At 54.5% G+C, this 15,753-nt stretch overlaps 2 protein-coding genes across 4 annotated transcripts; one reads left to right on the plus strand and one right to left on the minus strand.

The window, feature by feature from the left end:
* The first annotated feature begins 592 nt into the window (after positions 1 to 592).
* NEU4 (neuraminidase 4) lies at positions 593 to 7,378 on the plus strand. 3 transcript variants are annotated; one of them, XM_077183734.1, is made up of 4 exons: positions 593 to 878; positions 1,899 to 2,107; positions 3,104 to 3,359; positions 4,142 to 7,378. In XM_077183734.1, the coding sequence occupies exons 1-4, from the start codon at positions 608 to 610 to the stop codon at positions 5,164 to 5,166; spliced, it is 1,761 nt and encodes a 586-aa protein (XP_077039849.1). In that variant the 5' UTR covers positions 593 to 607; the 3' UTR covers positions 5,167 to 7,378. The 3 variants fall into 3 exon arrangements, with proteins under 3 accessions (XP_077039849.1, XP_077039848.1, XP_077039850.1); XM_077183733.1 differs by having other exon boundaries at positions 744 to 878; positions 1,875 to 2,107; XM_077183735.1 differs by having other exon boundaries at positions 765 to 878; positions 1,902 to 2,107.
* A 160-nt stretch (positions 7,379 to 7,538) lies between these two features.
* On the minus strand, positions 7,539 to 10,046 carry TM4SF19 (transmembrane 4 L six family member 19). Its single transcript, XM_054639687.2, has 4 exons — positions 9,870 to 10,046; positions 9,682 to 9,750; positions 8,922 to 9,106; positions 7,539 to 8,231 (listed from the first exon to the last, which is right to left on the minus strand). Exons 1-4 carry the CDS (start codon positions 10,044 to 10,046, stop codon positions 8,045 to 8,047), a joined length of 618 nt encoding a protein of 205 aa, XP_054495662.1. The 3' UTR covers positions 7,539 to 8,044.
* Between the last annotated feature and the right edge of the window lie 5,707 nt (positions 10,047 to 15,753).

Below are 15,753 nucleotides of genomic sequence, written 5' to 3' on the forward strand. Positions count from 1 at the left end.
CCAGGACTTTCCTCAGTTGTGTTTAGCAGCTGCTGAGGCAGCCCAGCAGGAACAACCCAGGTTAACAGCACTTTGCTTCACTAAAATTAACCTGAGGCTTTTGTAGCAGCCAGGTGAAGCTGCAGGAACCACAGTTGGTCACCCTGGGCCATCCCAGGGGCCCTTCCTGAACAGTTCTGCAGCCTCCACCTGTTTTCCCCTTGGAGCTTCTGACCTGTGACTTGCCATATGGATTTTGTCAAACCCTTTTAGCTAAACTGATCACAGAGATGGAATATTGGAATATAGGTATAAAAATGTTTTCTTCATAGCTGATTTATGTGCAGGTGGAGGTCGTGGGAAGGCTGGGGATCCTGGGGAAGGCTGGGGTTTCCTGGGAAGTTTGTGGGTCCTGGGGGGGCTGGGGATCCTGGAGAGGCTGAGGGGGCTGGGGCTCCATGGAAGGTTGGGGGTCCTGGGAGGGCTGGGACCCTCTGTCCCACAGCTCCCAGGCTGGGGAGCTCACAGTGGGGTGCACTGGGGTGAACATGGGCTGGAGCCCCTGGACAGGGCAGTCTGGCCTCTCCCAGCCTGCAGGAGGGGGGAAACTGAGGCAGGAGGTGCACGAATGCCCTCGCTTCCCCTCCGGGGGTCCGAGCACGGTGTCCGGGCAGCCGCGGGCCCCGCTGTGCCCATAAGGGCTCCTTTGTGGCCCGGGCGCCGCCGCAGCGCCGCTGCTGAGTCAGGGATTCGAGCGGGGGAGCCCCGTGACCCAGCGGAGGGGGGACCCTGCGGGACAGGGGGGCCGAGCGGGGAGGCCACGGCTCTGCCGAGAGCCGGAGTTACTCCGTGCTGGGGCCAGGGACACGGAGAGGGGACACTCAGCCGAGCGGGACACGGTGAGTGCCATCGCTTTCTCCGGGGGGTTGAATCAGCAAAAGCTCCTGATGAATCCACAGGTGAGAGCTCCAGCTGAGCCTGGAGTGGGTGCCCATCTCCTTCTAATCTCCAGGGAAATGCAGGGACGTGTAAGCAGGGGACAGCTGACCTGTCGCTGAAGGAAAGGCTTTGGGGACAGCTCTCAGCCGGTGCCACAGGGACAGCCCAGCTGGGGACGGCGCTGTCCGAGCTGTGCAGCTCAGGTTCCCCCACAGAGGAGGGGGAGCAAGGGCTCAGCCGGGTCCGTGTCACTGGAGGCACAGGGGCACAGGAGCACCCCTGACCCTGTCACGATGAGCCTGGGCTGCTCCAGGGGTCTCCTCTGTGGGCTCTGCCCTCCCAAGGGGTGCAGCTGCAGGTCTCACCCTGCTCTCTGCTCACTGGCCTTGATTTCCCAGACAAGCATCTTAAAGATCAAATTAATTTTATTTCATTTTATTTTGGGGTCCCTAGCTCAGCCTCCTCGCTGGTACCCTATGCCCTGACAGCCCTGAGCTGTGGTGAGTGGCCAGCACACACTCATCATCCCCTGTCCACCCCAGCCCCTGCTCCGGGGGCTACCCCGACCCCAGCCCACCGAGTTAAAGCCCAAACCCTTCCAAGGACAGCCCCACACCCCTGGCCATGCCCAGCTGTGGCTGTAGGACACGAAAGAACACAAGCGCACACCGCTGTTCTTAAGGTGAGGAAAAAAGGGAAGTTTGTTTTCTGACTCCAACATTTACAGTTTTCTAAAAGTGACAGTGGATTGGAGGGTGACAGTGCCACCTCTCCAATGCCACTGGACAAACCAACAGTCTATCAGCTTTCTCCTCCTCCATAAAAGAACGCAAAACAATGAGTTATTTACAGAAAGTGTGTGAGAAAGTTCGCTACAAGAATGTTAATATTAGAAAGCTTAGAAAATCCCAAAAAATCAGGGCGACACCCAGCAGCCGCTCCCCCGCCTTCATCAGGCCCGCCGCATCCTTGTGCCGCAGCAGCTGCCATGGGCTCCCGGCACTTCCCGGCGCGGACCGTGCTCTTCGAGAAGGAATCCAGCGGTGTCACCTACCGTGTGCCCGCCCTGCTCTACCTGCCCTGCGTGGCCAAGCTGCTGGCGTTCGCCGAGGAGCGCCTCAGCGCCGACGATGCCCACGCCAACCTGCTGGTGCTGCGCCGCGGCTCCATCTACGGCAGCTACGTGCAGGTGGGACGCGGTGTGCCAGCCTGGGGACACGCTGGGGCTGTCCCCATCGCTTGGCGTGGCACAGCCAGGCTGTGGACACTGCCACACCGGGAGGGGAGGATGGCTGGTGGAGTGAGTCACAGGGCCACGGGCTGGTTTTGGGTGGATCTCAAAGGCTGCTGCAAGCCCCATCCAGTCTCAGGATCTCTGCTGGTCAGAGTGACTCTGAGATACGTACAAGTCTCTTTTTCCCAGCCTGGCAGTCGAATAAGGAGTCAGGATTCTTCTGTTCTCATTCTCAAGGTTGTTTATTATTTTTTATCTATAACATTTTTTCTCTGACCTGACGAGGTCTGTCTGGCAGGTCGGGTTGAGGCACACTGCCCACCTCAGAGGGTCTTTTTATACTAAAAATTACATGTACATTATTTACAATAACTTCCCAATACCTATCACCGATGTTAGACAGTCTGTCTCTACTCTAAACCAATCTAAAAGTGCCAACATCACCTGGAACATTTACAATTACTTCCCAATACCCTATCACCTATGTAAGACAGTGAGTTTCTACCTTAAACCAATCTAAAAGTGCCAGCATCACCCGGAACATGGAGGCTAGGAAGAAGAAGGAAGAAGGACAGGGTACACCCAAATTCCCACATCTTGGGACTCCGAGCCCCCATTCTAAAAACCTCAAAAATCTATTTTTTCACCCCGTGACAAACTAACTATCATTCTACTTAAATTCTCTTGACTTGTGATTCTTCATATAAAGGTGGTAATTTGCTCCATGGGTCAAAATCAAAGGCACAGGGGTCTTGGGCTCTGTGCCAAGGTCTCCAAGCCCCTGCCAGGGTCTCGAGTCCTCCAGGGCAGTCAGAGGAATTTCCAGGGTTCCAACAATCCAACCCAGCTGGGAACAATCCAGGGATAGGGCAGCCACAGCTGCTCTGGGCAAAATCTGGGATGGTCCTTACCCCTGTCTGTCCTCTCCTCCTCCTCCTCCTCCGTGGGCAGTGGGAAGACATGCGTGTGCTGGAGACAGCAACGCTGCAGCACCACCGCTCCATGAACCCCTGCCCACTCTACGATGAGTTCACGGGCACCCTCTTCCTCTTCTTCATCACCGTGCTGGGCAGGACGCCCGAAGCCTACCAGATTGTCACTGGCCAAAATGTCACCCGCCTGTGCTGTGTCACCAGCGCTGACCAGGGCCTGAGCTGGAGCACGGCCACAGACCTGACACAGCAGGTGATTGGTGCCACCATCAAAGGTACCCAGTGGCAGGGGGTGCTGGGGGACAGGGGATGTGACCGTGTGTTCACAGGGGTCTGAGGATGAGGGAAGAGATGAGAATGTTGACTCCATGTTTCAGAAGGCTTGATTTATTACTTTATGATATATATTATATTAAAACTATACTAAAAGAATAGAAGAAAGGATTTCATCAGAAGGCTGGCTAAGAATAGAAAAAGAAGGAGTGAATAACAAAGGCTTGTGGCTCGGACAGAGAGTCTGAGCCAGCTGACTGTGATTGGCCATTAATTAGAAACAACCTCGTGAGACCAATCCCAGATGCACCTGTTGCATTCCACAGCAGCAGATAATCAATGTTTACATTTTGTTCCTGAGGCCTCTCAGCTTCTCAGGAGAAAAAATCCTAAGGAAAGGATTTTTCATAAAAGATGTCTGTGACAAGGGGACAGCAGCCAGCATGGTGGTGGCCCTGGCTTTTGCTGTCCTGGAGCCACCTGTGACATTGCTGGGGGTGACTTTGACACAGGAATCCCCCAAGCTTCCAAATAGGTGGAGGAGGACTCCAGGCAGAGGGGAGAAGGGAGGGAGGGAGCCTGCATATCAGTTCGTGGGAGTGGGGAGAAGATGGGGAGGCATGAGTGGGGACAGCCAGGCAGCGCTGGGCTGTGTTACCCTCCCACCCCACCCCACCGCTCGAGGGGAAGCCCCGGGGACCCCCCCACGCTGGGCATGGCGGGCACCATGGTGCTCCCTCTTTACCCCATCCCACCTTCACCCCACGCCGCCTCTGCTCCCCAGACTGGGCGACGTTCGCGCTGGGCCCCGGGCACGGGATCCAGCTGCGCTCGGGCCGGCTGCTGGTGCCCGCCTACAGCTACCACATCGACTGCAAGGAGTGCTTCGGGCAGCTCTGCAAGACCACCCCGCACTCCTTCGCCTTCTACAGCGACGACCACGGCCGCGCCTGGCGCTTCGGGGAGTTCATCCCCAACCTGCAGTCGGGCGAGTGCCAGCTGGTGTCCGTGGATGAGGAGGACGGCTCCAACGTCCTCTACTGCAACGCGCGCAGCCCGCTGGGCTTCAGGGTGCAGGCGCTGAGCACGGACGACGGGGCCGTGTTCCACGGGGGGCAGCTGGTGCAGCGGCTGGTGGAGCCGCCCCACGGCTGCCACGGCAGCGTCATCGGCTTCCCCGCGCCGCTCGTGTACGTCCCCGCTGCCTCCCGGGACGCCGGGATGCCCTCCCGGGGCTCGGGGCGCCGCCTGCTCCCCGGGCCGCTCCGGGCGCTTGGGCACCCGCCCACCCGACAGGCAGGAGGAGCTGAGCCCCCCGCTGGCGGCCGCCCTGAGCCCCATGAGGATTGTCCCACCCCAGGGCGTCACGGTGATGCCCACGGTGTCACCTTGGCGCAGGGGGACTCTGCGGCGAGCCCCAGCCCCGCTCCCTTCTTCCAAGCGCCAACGTGGATCCTGTACTCGCACCCCACCAGCCCCATGTCCAGGGTGAACATGGGCGTTCACCTGAGCACCTTCCCCAGGGACGCCGAGAGCTGGACAGAGCCCTGGGTCATCTACGAGGGCCCGAGCGCCTACTCGGACCTGGCGTACCTGGAGCTGCCGCAGCGGGAGGCGCCCGTGGCCGGCGGCACCGCCGCCGCCTTCGCCTGCCTCTACGAGAACGGCGTGAGGTCTCCCTACGAGCAGATCTCCTTCAGCATGTTCACGCTGCACGATGTGCTCCAGAACATCCCCCTGACAGCCGCTGCTCCCCCCCGGCCCCGCGGCGGGAAGAGGAGGAGGAGGAGGAGCTGCTTCATCTCCTAGAGCCCGCCTAGGTGTGCTCCCCCATCACCACTACCCCAGTGCTGGATCCTGGAGCATCCGCCCCTCGGCTGGGTCCTGCCACCGTCCAGCACGGCCCCAGCACACGGAGGTGTCATTGTCCCCACACTGGGCTCTGTCTCATTTTTATTGCTGCTTTTTAAATTCTGGTTTGGGTGGGGAGGCTTTTGCCCCCAGCTCTGGTGGTGCTCACAGGAGTCCCAGGACGAAGGAAGAGATGAGAATGTTGACTCCTTGTTTCAGAAGGCTGATTTATTATTTTATGATATATATTATATTAAAAGAAAATGAAATATTAAAACTATACTAAAAGGATAGAAGAAAGGATTTCATCAGAAGTCTAGCAAAGGAAAGAAAGAAAAGGAATGATAATAAAATCTTGTGACTGACCAGAGAGTCTGAGACAGCTGAGCTGTGACTGGCCATTAATTAGAGACAACCACCTGAGACCAATCCCAGATGCACCTGTTGCATTCCACAGCAGCAGATAACCATTGGTTACATTTCATTTCTGAGGCCTCTTAGCTTCTCAGGAGAAAAAATCCTGGCAAAAGGATTTTTCATAAAACACGTCTGTGACAGCCAGCCCAGCCTCAGGCTCCTCTCCAAGCAAGATCCACCTCTGGAAACAAATACTGGGGGCCAGCAGCAGCAGTGCAGGGGGGAGGCAGCCAGGGGTGCCCTGTGCCACCCCCGTGTGCCAGGTGCTGGCTCAGGGGCATGTGGGATGGCTGGTACCACCCCCCTGCTCCAAGGGCTTTCCTCCCCTTCTTATGCTATATAAATGTGGTATATATAATGCTAAATTCTTTATTTTTCATGGAAAGGCTTTTTCTCAATGATCTCTCTGAAATCACTCTGAGGGTTTGAGCTGGGGTAGAGTTCTGTCCCTTCATTGTAGCTGGGATGGGGCTGGGTTTTATATTTGGGCTGATGATAAAGAAAATTTTGTATTACATTACTTGTCTGTCTGGGCTTTTAGTGATTTTTCTTTGTTATTTTCCTTTTCATTACAATTTATTCTTATTATTTCCATTATTAAAGTGTTTTTATGTCAACCCAGGAGATGTCTCACATTTACCCCTCCAATTCTCTCCCCCTCCCATGGCATGGGAGTGAGTGGCTGGGTGGTCCTCAGGTGCCAGCTGGGGTTCAACCACCCCAATGGCCCAGTTACTGTTTTGTCTGCTGTGGGATTTGGGTTTTTCATGTGCCAGGGCCATCACTGCTCTCTGACCCTTGTCAGTCTGGGGACAAAGCCCCTCCCAGCCCATCAGGCTCAGGGTCCTATAAAGGTTATGGGGAGGGGGCTGAGCACAGGAGGGGGGTCCTGCTCCAGGGAATGAGCAGCAGCTGCTCCTGACCCTTGTGTGTGGGTGAACTTTGGGGGTGCACCTCAATTCCTGCTCTGCCTCCCCCAGCACAGCGCCTCAGGCTCCCTCACCTGTCCTGGCCTGGTGACAAACACCAGCTCAGCTGCCCTAAACATGCACTGATTAACAAAACTGATTAACAAAACTGATTAACAAAACTGATTAACAGGAGTGCCCAGCTCTTCAGTCTGTGACACCACCATGCCTCATTTTCCACCAGGGTGGGTGGAGGCTGACAAGTGACAGACAACACATAGAATAGAAATTTTCAGTTCCCTGGAAGCTGCAAAATAGTACTTAAAGACTTACTAGCAAGTGAGACAAAAGGGTGTAAAAGCAGGCAGACAGGATGCTAAACACATCTGGAACCACTGGAGAAACAGGTAATGAGACAGATGAGCTGTCAAGGTGATTGGTTTACGCCTGATGGTTACTGACAATCCCTAAAACATTTCATGTAAACTTGTTTCTTCTCTATCAGGACAAATCCCTTTAGCACTGTTGTTGCTGTGTTTCTTGGGAACATTCAACACATGGTGAGTGTTGAATGGAGATTTGTTTTCAGGGTGTTGGTTTTCTTAGAAAACTCAAAGCTACAACAAATGGCCAAGTCTTCTGATGGAGCTTTCAGATCTGACTGTGTCTTTTTGGGTGCTAATATGTAATGCTGGGTGTTCACTGAACTGTTTGAATGTGATGCCACAGATTTATTTATCTCTTAGTGAGGATGTCAACCTCAAACAATTAAGCTATATTTATAGTTTTATAGCAGATTAAATAACTCCTCTGGATTAAAAAATTAACCTTTTGGAACATGGTGACTTTTGTGGCAAAGTTATATAACAGGAAACAGCAGCTCGTGCCCTGAGAGAGGTTCAAGGCAAGGTCACAGTATTGGGGCACTGAGTACAACCAGCACACACCCCTGTAGACAACCCTCTAGGAACAAAAATCCCTTTTCCAGGAAGGGATGGAGGTTCTAGGCAAAGTGCTGCTTCTGTGTTCTCCAGGAAGCCCCTTGTAATGAACCTGTGTGACCATGGTGGAACAAACCCTGCTGTGAGGCTCCACAGCACACATTGGGTCAGAGGAGACATCCTGCGTGTCCAGCTCTGGGATGAGGAGTGCCTGCTTTCTAATGCTCCAGATTGGGGCAGGAAATTGGTTCTCTGCCTTGCAGTATCTCAAGGCTGTCTGCTTTCAGTTCTTCTCCTTTCAGCATCACAAGGGGTGGCTGAGGCAGCCAGGCCCTCCCCTCCGTCCCTTACCAGGCCAGTCCCAGCCCCAAGGGAGGGGACACGGCCCAGGCCAGGGACCTGCACAGGAGCAGCCCCTGGCTCATCATCCCCACGAGCTGCTCCAGCCCCCTCGGGGGGCGTCCATCCCCCTCGGGGGCTCCGTCCGTCTCACGCAGGGCTCTGGCTCCTGCTGTGCCCTCTGTGCCCGCAGCCAGGGACACCCGGGCTGGCACCTCCTCCTGGCGGGCCCTACTTGCCGTCACAGGAGCCGCAGAGGCAGCCGAGGAGGCCGTTGAGGATCTGGAGCAGGGCCAGCAGCATCTCGGCGGCGCTGATGAGCAGCAGCAGCGAGAACAGCGCCACGTGCCAGGCCACGATGCCCTCGGGCTCCAGGCAGGTGCTCCAGGTGCTCCGGTTGTACAGGTAGTTCTCAGCCCTGCGTGACAGGAAGGGGATAAAGTGCAGGATCCCATCGATTTCTGCCGTGAAACATCCCCCAGACACCCCACCCTTCATCCAGGGGATGAGCAGAATAAAAGCTCAGAAGCAAAAAAGCAAGGAACAGGCAAGAAAAAGAATGGTTAGAAGAATCACATGTACTCATGTGTGTGAATCTAAAAAGAGAACAGAATTATTTTGTAGCACATACAATGACAGGAGGGAAAGAAACCTATACAATAATTCTGCCATCTCTCCGAGAATTGACCTGGCCACTGGAAGCAAACTCATGGAAGCTAATGTCAAGATGTTGCAGTGCAAAATCATTGGAATAAAACATTAACCATGGGTTCAGATAAGATGAAATGTTGGTAAGAGTCTGGAGTAAAGAAATGGGGCAGTGGGGTTCAAACAGTGAATGCAAAGGGATCATTCATAACAAACTAGCAAACAGCGCTGCAACTTCTTATTCAAGTTCTATTCTGTTACTTGTTATTACAATTACTTTAGCTAGGAGGTGGGAGGGTGATGAAGATGGAAAGCACCACTCAGAAACCCATGGAAGGTGAGGATTCCTCGAGCTACCAGGGTCCCGCATCAACCACCACCAGCAAGCACCCACCCACCCCCTCCCTTAATCCACTTAATTAGCAATGAATGAATGAGGCAGCAGCGATTGAGCCCTCACCTGGCACCAGCGCCCAGGTCGATGGGATCCAGGAAGGGGTAACCCCAGAGGGCGGCGTGCCCGGGGCCCAGCGCGGTGCTGTTGTGCAGGCAGAGCGGGCCGGTGCTCAGCCCCACCCCGCAGAGCACGAAGCAGGCGGCGGCGCCCAGCAGCGCCAGCTTGGAGAGCAGCACGGACAGCAGCGCCTGCGGGGGCACACACACGAGCAGGGGGTACAAACCAGCCCAGCCTGTTTGGCAGGGGGAACTGCCCTGCCCAGCTGTGCTTGGGGATGGAGGCACCGCTGGGATGGCAGAAGCGGGCAGGGAGAGGCAGCGACCGGCAGAGCCCATCCCGGGACGCCCTGGGGCGGGACAGCCTGCCGTGGCACCTGGGGAGGGGACAGCCTGCCACAGGGCCCTTGGAGAGCAGCTCCCTGCCTCAGGACCCGCTGTGGGACAGGGGCGTTCCACACCCCACCGTGGCACCTGAGAAAGGGATCTGTGCCCAGCACAGGAGAGAGGGACCCGACACAACCCACCGGGGGCCGGACAGAGGGGCATCCCTGCCCTGTCCCATGGCAGAGGGGGATCCCTACCCTGTCCCACCCTGGGGCCATGGCAGAGGAGGATCTCTGTCCCAGGTGGGGCCAGAGGAGAATCCCTGCCCTGTCCCACAGCGGTTCCATGGCACAGGAAGGTCCCTGCCGTGTCCCACAGCAGGGCACGAAGGAGCCGCCTCCCGGCCCCATCCCCGCCGCTTCCCGGCTCCCTTGGCTTACGCTGTGGCGGCCGGAGCAGCCGGGGCGCTGCCAGCCCAGCGCCGTGACCTGGGTCGCTGCCAGCAGCACCTGCGGGGACAGAAGCAGAGCTGGGGGACCAAGGGGAGCCACCGGCCCCGCTCGGCGCCCCTGGCCCCGCTCCGCGCCCCTGGCCCGGCGGGAAGGGCGCTGTGCCCCGCGGTACTCACGGCGATGCCGCCGCCCCAGAGCCCCGGCAGGGCGCGGGCGTGGCGGCCCAGGTGTCCCTGCAGCAGGTACCGGGATGCTCCGGCCGGGAACAGCAGCAGGACGCTGGCCAACATGGACAGCGTGCCCAGCACCAGCAGGCAGGGCCCCACGATCCGGCTGCACTTCCCCACGCACATGGCTGTCCTGCATGGGCACGGGGAGGAAGAGGAGGAGGAGAGGAAGGGGCTGCATTTGGCCCACCCCGAGCCCATCTCACAGCTGTGGGTGGGTGGGTGGGAGCTGCTGGGTTGTGCTTTTGGGTGTCAGCCCACCCTGCTGGCACTGCCCCTACTTGGGGCAATTTCCAATGGAAATTCTAATTCTTGTTTGCTAAATGGGCGCTGGTGTTCCTACACCAAGCCCCAAGACCTGCAGGGCTCTTCCAAAATGTGTCCCAGCTCCTGGCAGGGGAACATGGGGGATTTTTTCTTTAAGGTCCCTTCCTACCAAAACCAGTCTGAGATTGTATGGAAATGTTACTGCAGGGAGCCAAGCACCCACCACAGCTCAGCTTGGCTTTCAGGGTTTACAGCGAGCAGGAGGAGCCAGGAAAGAGGCAAAATCCTTATACAGAACTTGTGAAAGCACATCAGTCTCCAATTGAATCCAACAGCAATTCCATCCCTGTCCGAGGTCTGAGCATGAAACCGATTAAATTTAATTAAGAAAACATTATTATCTATCCTCCAGTTCCACTGGCATCTTATTAAGTTATGAGTTTATCTAGAAAGCACCTGCCCATCTCCAGGTGATACCTTGTCCAAAATTGCCTCTCTCCTGCACCTACAAGACCCTTTCTGTACAGGATGTCCTTTGGTCACTCTGGCACTGCTGAAAACAGCATGGTTTGCTGCTGTCCTGGCTCCCAGATGTTTTCTACCCTGAGTTTTTTGGCTTGAAGTTGGGCTCATGCATTTCCCCCTTTCCTGCTCGATTGCAGCCCATTTTGCACAAGTTCCCAGCTCAGGATGTTTCTTGCTCTGGCTTTGCAAAGCAGCAGCAGCTGTGGCACCGTGGTTGGCTCTGTGGAAGAGCTCTCAGCCCCTCCTGCAGGGCCCCGGGGCCAGGGAGGAGCCCAGGGCAGCACATCCAGCCCTGGCACTGCCCCAGGGGCTGGGGGACACCAGTCCAAGGGATCTGCTTGGGACTGGTCCCAGCAGGGCACTGGGGAGGGCTGAGCATGGAGGGCCAGGGCTCTGAGACACCTGAGCAGCACCATTAGCTCCACACACCCTGGAATCCCACCTCTCTTGATTTCCATCCTCCCTGCCTTGGTTACAGGGAATTTAGGACCTCTTTGCCCCCTTCAATCCCTGCCTGCAGTCCAGGGGCTGTGTGTGGTTGTTTCCTGCCACAGCCATGAGTGCCCTGTGCAGAGTCCCACCTCCCCTCCACCTTCTGGAACAGCTCCAACTCCTCTGAGCTCACAGCCTGGGCTCTCACCTTTCTGCCCATCTCCCTTCCACCTCTCCAAGCATTCTCCTTCCCCCCCACCACTGCTGCCCTCTCCCTGGGGATGGCAGGAGTCTCTTTCCCCTGGGAATCTCCCAGGGAATGCTGTCCCTTCCAAACATCCCCTGAGCACGCAGCTCCTCAGCCAGCACAGACAAACCCCTGTGCAGGTGCTCCCGTGTCCATGTGGACAGCAGGGCTCCTTCTGCCAGCACAGCCCCATGACCAAAAGCACAGAGACTCCAGCACAGCCCAGGGAGCTTCTCCCCCCTTCCCAGCTTACCTGGAGCGATGCCTCAAGGAGCAGCAGTGTCCAGCCCTGCTGAGCCCTGAGGATCTCCCATATTTATGGCACCTCAGCCTGGGCTCCCCTCCCTCTGCCCCCAGGGGCCGCCCACCAGAGCGTGACCCTCGGGCCATGTCCCCATCCCAGGGAAGGATGAGTGGCTGCATGAGCCAGCCTCTGCCTTGCTCTTCCCCATTTCAGAATTTACCCTGGCAGAGCTCACCCAAACAGGCACACCCTCAGACTTTAAGGCTTCTACCACGTCTGCACTAATTGCCTCAATCACTGCCTGAGTATTGAACATTGTTGCTCCTGGAACAACCTGTTGGGATAATGCTTTCCTCTCTAATACTTCAATAAAAGTTCAGAATAAACATTCCCTTGTGTTAACTGGCTCCTACCTCCCACCTTTTGCTCCTCACAGGTGTCTCAGCTTTTCCTCAGGTGCTGAGTGCATCCCCAACACATATGTCGCATGCCTTGGTGATGAGATTGAGAGAGGAAGGTTATTTCTGGGTATCTTCATTATTAAAAGTTATCAGATATCAGCATTTCCTATCTGCCATGGCTGGCAGTTAATGTGCAATGGGAAACTCCAATTCCCACAGAGGTCAGGAACAGGATCAGGGGAACATCAGTGATCTCTGTGTCTGAGAAAAGGGGTCAGGGAAACAACAGCACCAAAAATGGCAAAAATGGGGCAGTTTTGTTGGCAGAAGAGCTGCAGGTGGCACAAGCAAAGAGAAGAATGGCTCATGGGCTGTGCAGGCACAAGGAAGAACCTCAAAGAAGAGTTTTGAGAGGCCTCCAAGAGCCACATGGGAAAAGATGAATGGGTGAGGCTGAGTTACAGCAGGCAATTCCATTCCTCTTGCAAAAATAAACTGAGGAGCAGGTTATCAGACAGTCCCTGTGAAAGGAAAATCAGAGTTGGCACCAGGAGAGGAATTCCCATTTTAGTCAGAGAATCTCAGAATAGTCTGAGGGGGAAGGGACCCAGCAGGATCATGGAGCCCAACGCTGAATTGAGTTGCCCATGCAGGGATTGAACCTGAGACCTTGGCATTCCTTGGCACTGGGCTCAAGCACCTGAGTTAATCTCAGGCTATTTCATCCTTAAATTAGACAAATCAGTCTCCAAAATGAAGACAGACATTTATCCAGAGATGCAGGATAAGCAGAGTCCGAGTTTTCCTTCCTCCCTTTTCTCACTTTGAAAGAGGGGAACCCATCTTTCACTCTGCTGGAAGAAAATGTTTTGCAACCTCATCCTGTGCCTTTCATACGTCACAGCAGCCTGAGGTTCCCAGCACACACATGATCTGCTCCATCACCCACAGAAAACCCCACGCCAGGAAGTGTGAAGCATCCAGCTGACACTGCTCCCTGGGCTGCTGATCTTTTCCTTATAAGAATAATCTTCATGGAAGGGTAATTTTAGCCCTGCACGTGAGGAGCTGAGTGCTTGCCTTTCTCACACCAAAGTGCAACTGTGAAAGTGTCAGCACAGCAAGGAATTTGCTGCCAAGTCACCCAGTCCTGGTGCAGCCAAACGTGGTCCCACCTAAGGCAATTCCAGCTTGGCCAGGAGCTCCTGCTGGTTCCTCAGAGCTGAACAGGAGCCTTCACCTCCCTGCTCCCCTGGCCTTTGCCTCCCCAGGCTCCTCTGGGGCTGGGGAAACTGCACAGCAGCCTGGGTCTCAAGACTGGTTTGGCTCCAAGGAGAACCAAGGAGACTGAGCTGAGCCTGACCTGGTGAGAAGGAAACCTTCTGTGCCAAAGCAGCCTCCACCTTGCTCCTGGATGGAAGATGTTCAGCATCAACATCTCTGGCTCTCCCACTCCTCTCCTCAGCACCTGCAAACCTGTTTGTGCCACTACTTAGCCAAGATTTCTCCAAAATCCCCTCAGACAAAGTCCTGCAGGGTGTTTGGCTAGAACTGAGGAACACCAACACAATGCTGCACAATATTCCCTTTAGGGCTTAGAAATGTCACCTGAATTTACAGTTCAGATAAACCAACTCCATGAAAAGTTGGAAGTTTACAGAAAGGAAGAACAGGTAAATGAAACCCAAGAGGTATTTCGAGTTTGAGATATCCCTGCAGTTCCTTGACCTGATGTAAAAAGATTCCTGACTCAGTTGGAACTGGAAATATTTTCCTAGGCTGTGTGAAGAGTTCAGGGTTTTCCAGCTTCAAGACCCTGGCAGGGGCTGAGCTCCACAGCAGAGTCCCACCTACAGTCAGGAACATGAGGATGACCCAAAACTGATTTCTTAATTTCTGTTTCTCCACTGGACCTGCCAAGCCCTGGCCCAGAAGGGTCCCTGCTCCTCAGCATTTCATGCCAGGCCACAACAGGAATGTCCCAAGGAACCCAAACTCCCTAAGTCAGAGGCTCTGCCTTGCCACCACCTGTACTGGGAGGACACTGACAGCTCCGAATAGAAACCCTCATTTCCTCTGCTCCTTCACTGGGAAGGATGGGAAATCCTAGCCCTGCCTGTTTTTATTAGTTTCATACAGGTATTTTTCCTGTCAAGGTCCTGTAAATTTGTCTCACTTCAAGATTTTCTATCCTCTACAACAGCCTGAAGCTTTCTTGGGCAGTGCTGTCATCAAGTTTCTAATCCTTCTAGCCCAGTATCTTTAGGAAAAACTCAGGAACTCCACAAATAACACAGGGACAGACTTCCATTAGAACTAAACCAACAAATAAACCCCAACCCCAAAAAAGCAAGAGCTGAAGAAAGCTACTGAAAACAGTTTGTTTTATTTCCAGGATCAAATATTACAATAGGACATTTACATATATTTATAAAAAAATGCAGCAGTTGTGTATATAGATCAGAGGTTTCCTTGAGTTTGGTCCCTCCCAGCACAGTGAGCTGAAAACTTCCAAATTAATTCTCTCCCTCCTCCCATGTGAAGTTGCCATTATTGAATAAACTGACCATTGTGAAAAGCTGTCCCTTAGAAACTGGATGTTCCCCAGTTCCAGGAAACAGCCTCATTTTTAAAAAACCATCTGTCCTAGAGTCTGGTGTCTCTGAGCTGAGTTTTACCCAGATGTTCTTCATATAAATCTGGTCTATAAAATAGCACCTCATCCCCTGCTCCACTCAGTTTCAGTTCCACACCTTCAACGTGGGCACCATTTCACAAGAGTTACAAAGTGACTTTTCTCTGCACTGCAGACACTCCCAGTGCTCTGTCAGTGCCCAAATCCCCAATTTCTGTCCTCCCTCCCAGGGTGCCCATGGAACACAGGGCATAACCCGAGGCAGGTCCAGGCACTGCTGTCAGGTGCAGCAGTCTCTGACTGAAGCCCTGTGGGTGTAAATAAATATGGCTCTGTTTGTGGGGACTGCACAGACACCAAGCATCCCAAGGACAAGAGGAGACAGGGAAAGGGCATCCATTGACCTGCCCAGCTCCAAACCCACACGGGCCTGGGGGTGCTTCCACCAACGCAGCCAGCACAGGGCTCAGCATCAGTTTGTGTTGTCTTTGAAACAGGAGCTGTTCCACTTACAGAAAATCACTGGTGAAAATAAATAAATAGAAAGGGTGAGGGAGAGCAGAGGCTGGATTTGAGCCTGTGGGAACAGCCAGACCAGGCACAGCCAGACCAGGCACAGCCAGTCCTTAAGGACAGAGACTTTGCCCTTCACACACCTAAAGCACATCTCTGCCACCCCTTCTCCTCTTGGAACACCTGATAATCAACTTCACTAAACAGGGGTTAAACCAGAAGAAGATAATGACATCTAGTACAAACTAAAAAGGGAATAAAAATGAAGTGATGAGGCCCTGAAATGATACAGATCTTCCCACTCACACGGACATTCCTACACAGGTCCCTGTGGTCATATTTCATTTTTATGTGGTTAACCAAAAAACCACCATGTTTCAAGCATCTCTGCAGTGTTTGCTACCTGACAAACAGCCCAAAATGCTGCCCTGCCCCCAAAAGAAAACTGGTTTTAATTTAGCCCTTGTTGCTCGAGTCCCAGTGAAGCAGCTCGGTGCTCTGACAGGAACAGGAATCTGAGACCCTTCAGCAGAGAGGCTGAGTTACTAAAACCTGCACCAAACCCAGAG

This window comes from Agelaius phoeniceus, chromosome 10 (assembly GCF_051311805.1).
Source record: "Agelaius phoeniceus isolate bAgePho1 chromosome 10, bAgePho1.hap1, whole genome shotgun sequence".
Classification (NCBI taxonomy): Eukaryota; Metazoa; Chordata; class Aves; order Passeriformes; family Icteridae; genus Agelaius; species Agelaius phoeniceus.

Bases quoted from the DNA above. Each gene is read 5' to 3' on its own strand.
- NEU4 (XM_077183734.1), top strand. From the start codon at position 608: ATGCCCTCGCTTCCCCTCCGGGGGTCCGAGCACGGTGTCCGGGCAGCC. The intron at 879-1,898 runs GTGAGTGCCATC...CTTGTGCCGCAG, and splicing joins ACTCAGCCGAGCGGGACACG to CAGCTGCCATGGGCTCCCGG. The intron at 3,360-4,141 runs GTACCCAGTGGC...TCTGCTCCCCAG, and splicing joins GATTGGTGCCACCATCAAAG to ACTGGGCGACGTTCGCGCTG.
- TM4SF19 (XM_054639687.2), bottom strand. From the start codon at position 10,046: ATGTGCGTGGGGAAGTGCAGCCGGATCGTGGGGCCCTGCCTGCTGGTG. The intron at 9,751-9,869 runs GTGAGTACCGCG...CTGTCCCCGCAG, and splicing joins TCTGGGGCGGCGGCATCGCC to GTGCTGCTGGCAGCGACCCA. The intron at 8,232-8,921 runs GTGAGGGCTCAA...CCTGTCACGCAG, and splicing joins GACCTGGGCGCTGGTGCCAG to GGCTGAGAACTACCTGTACA.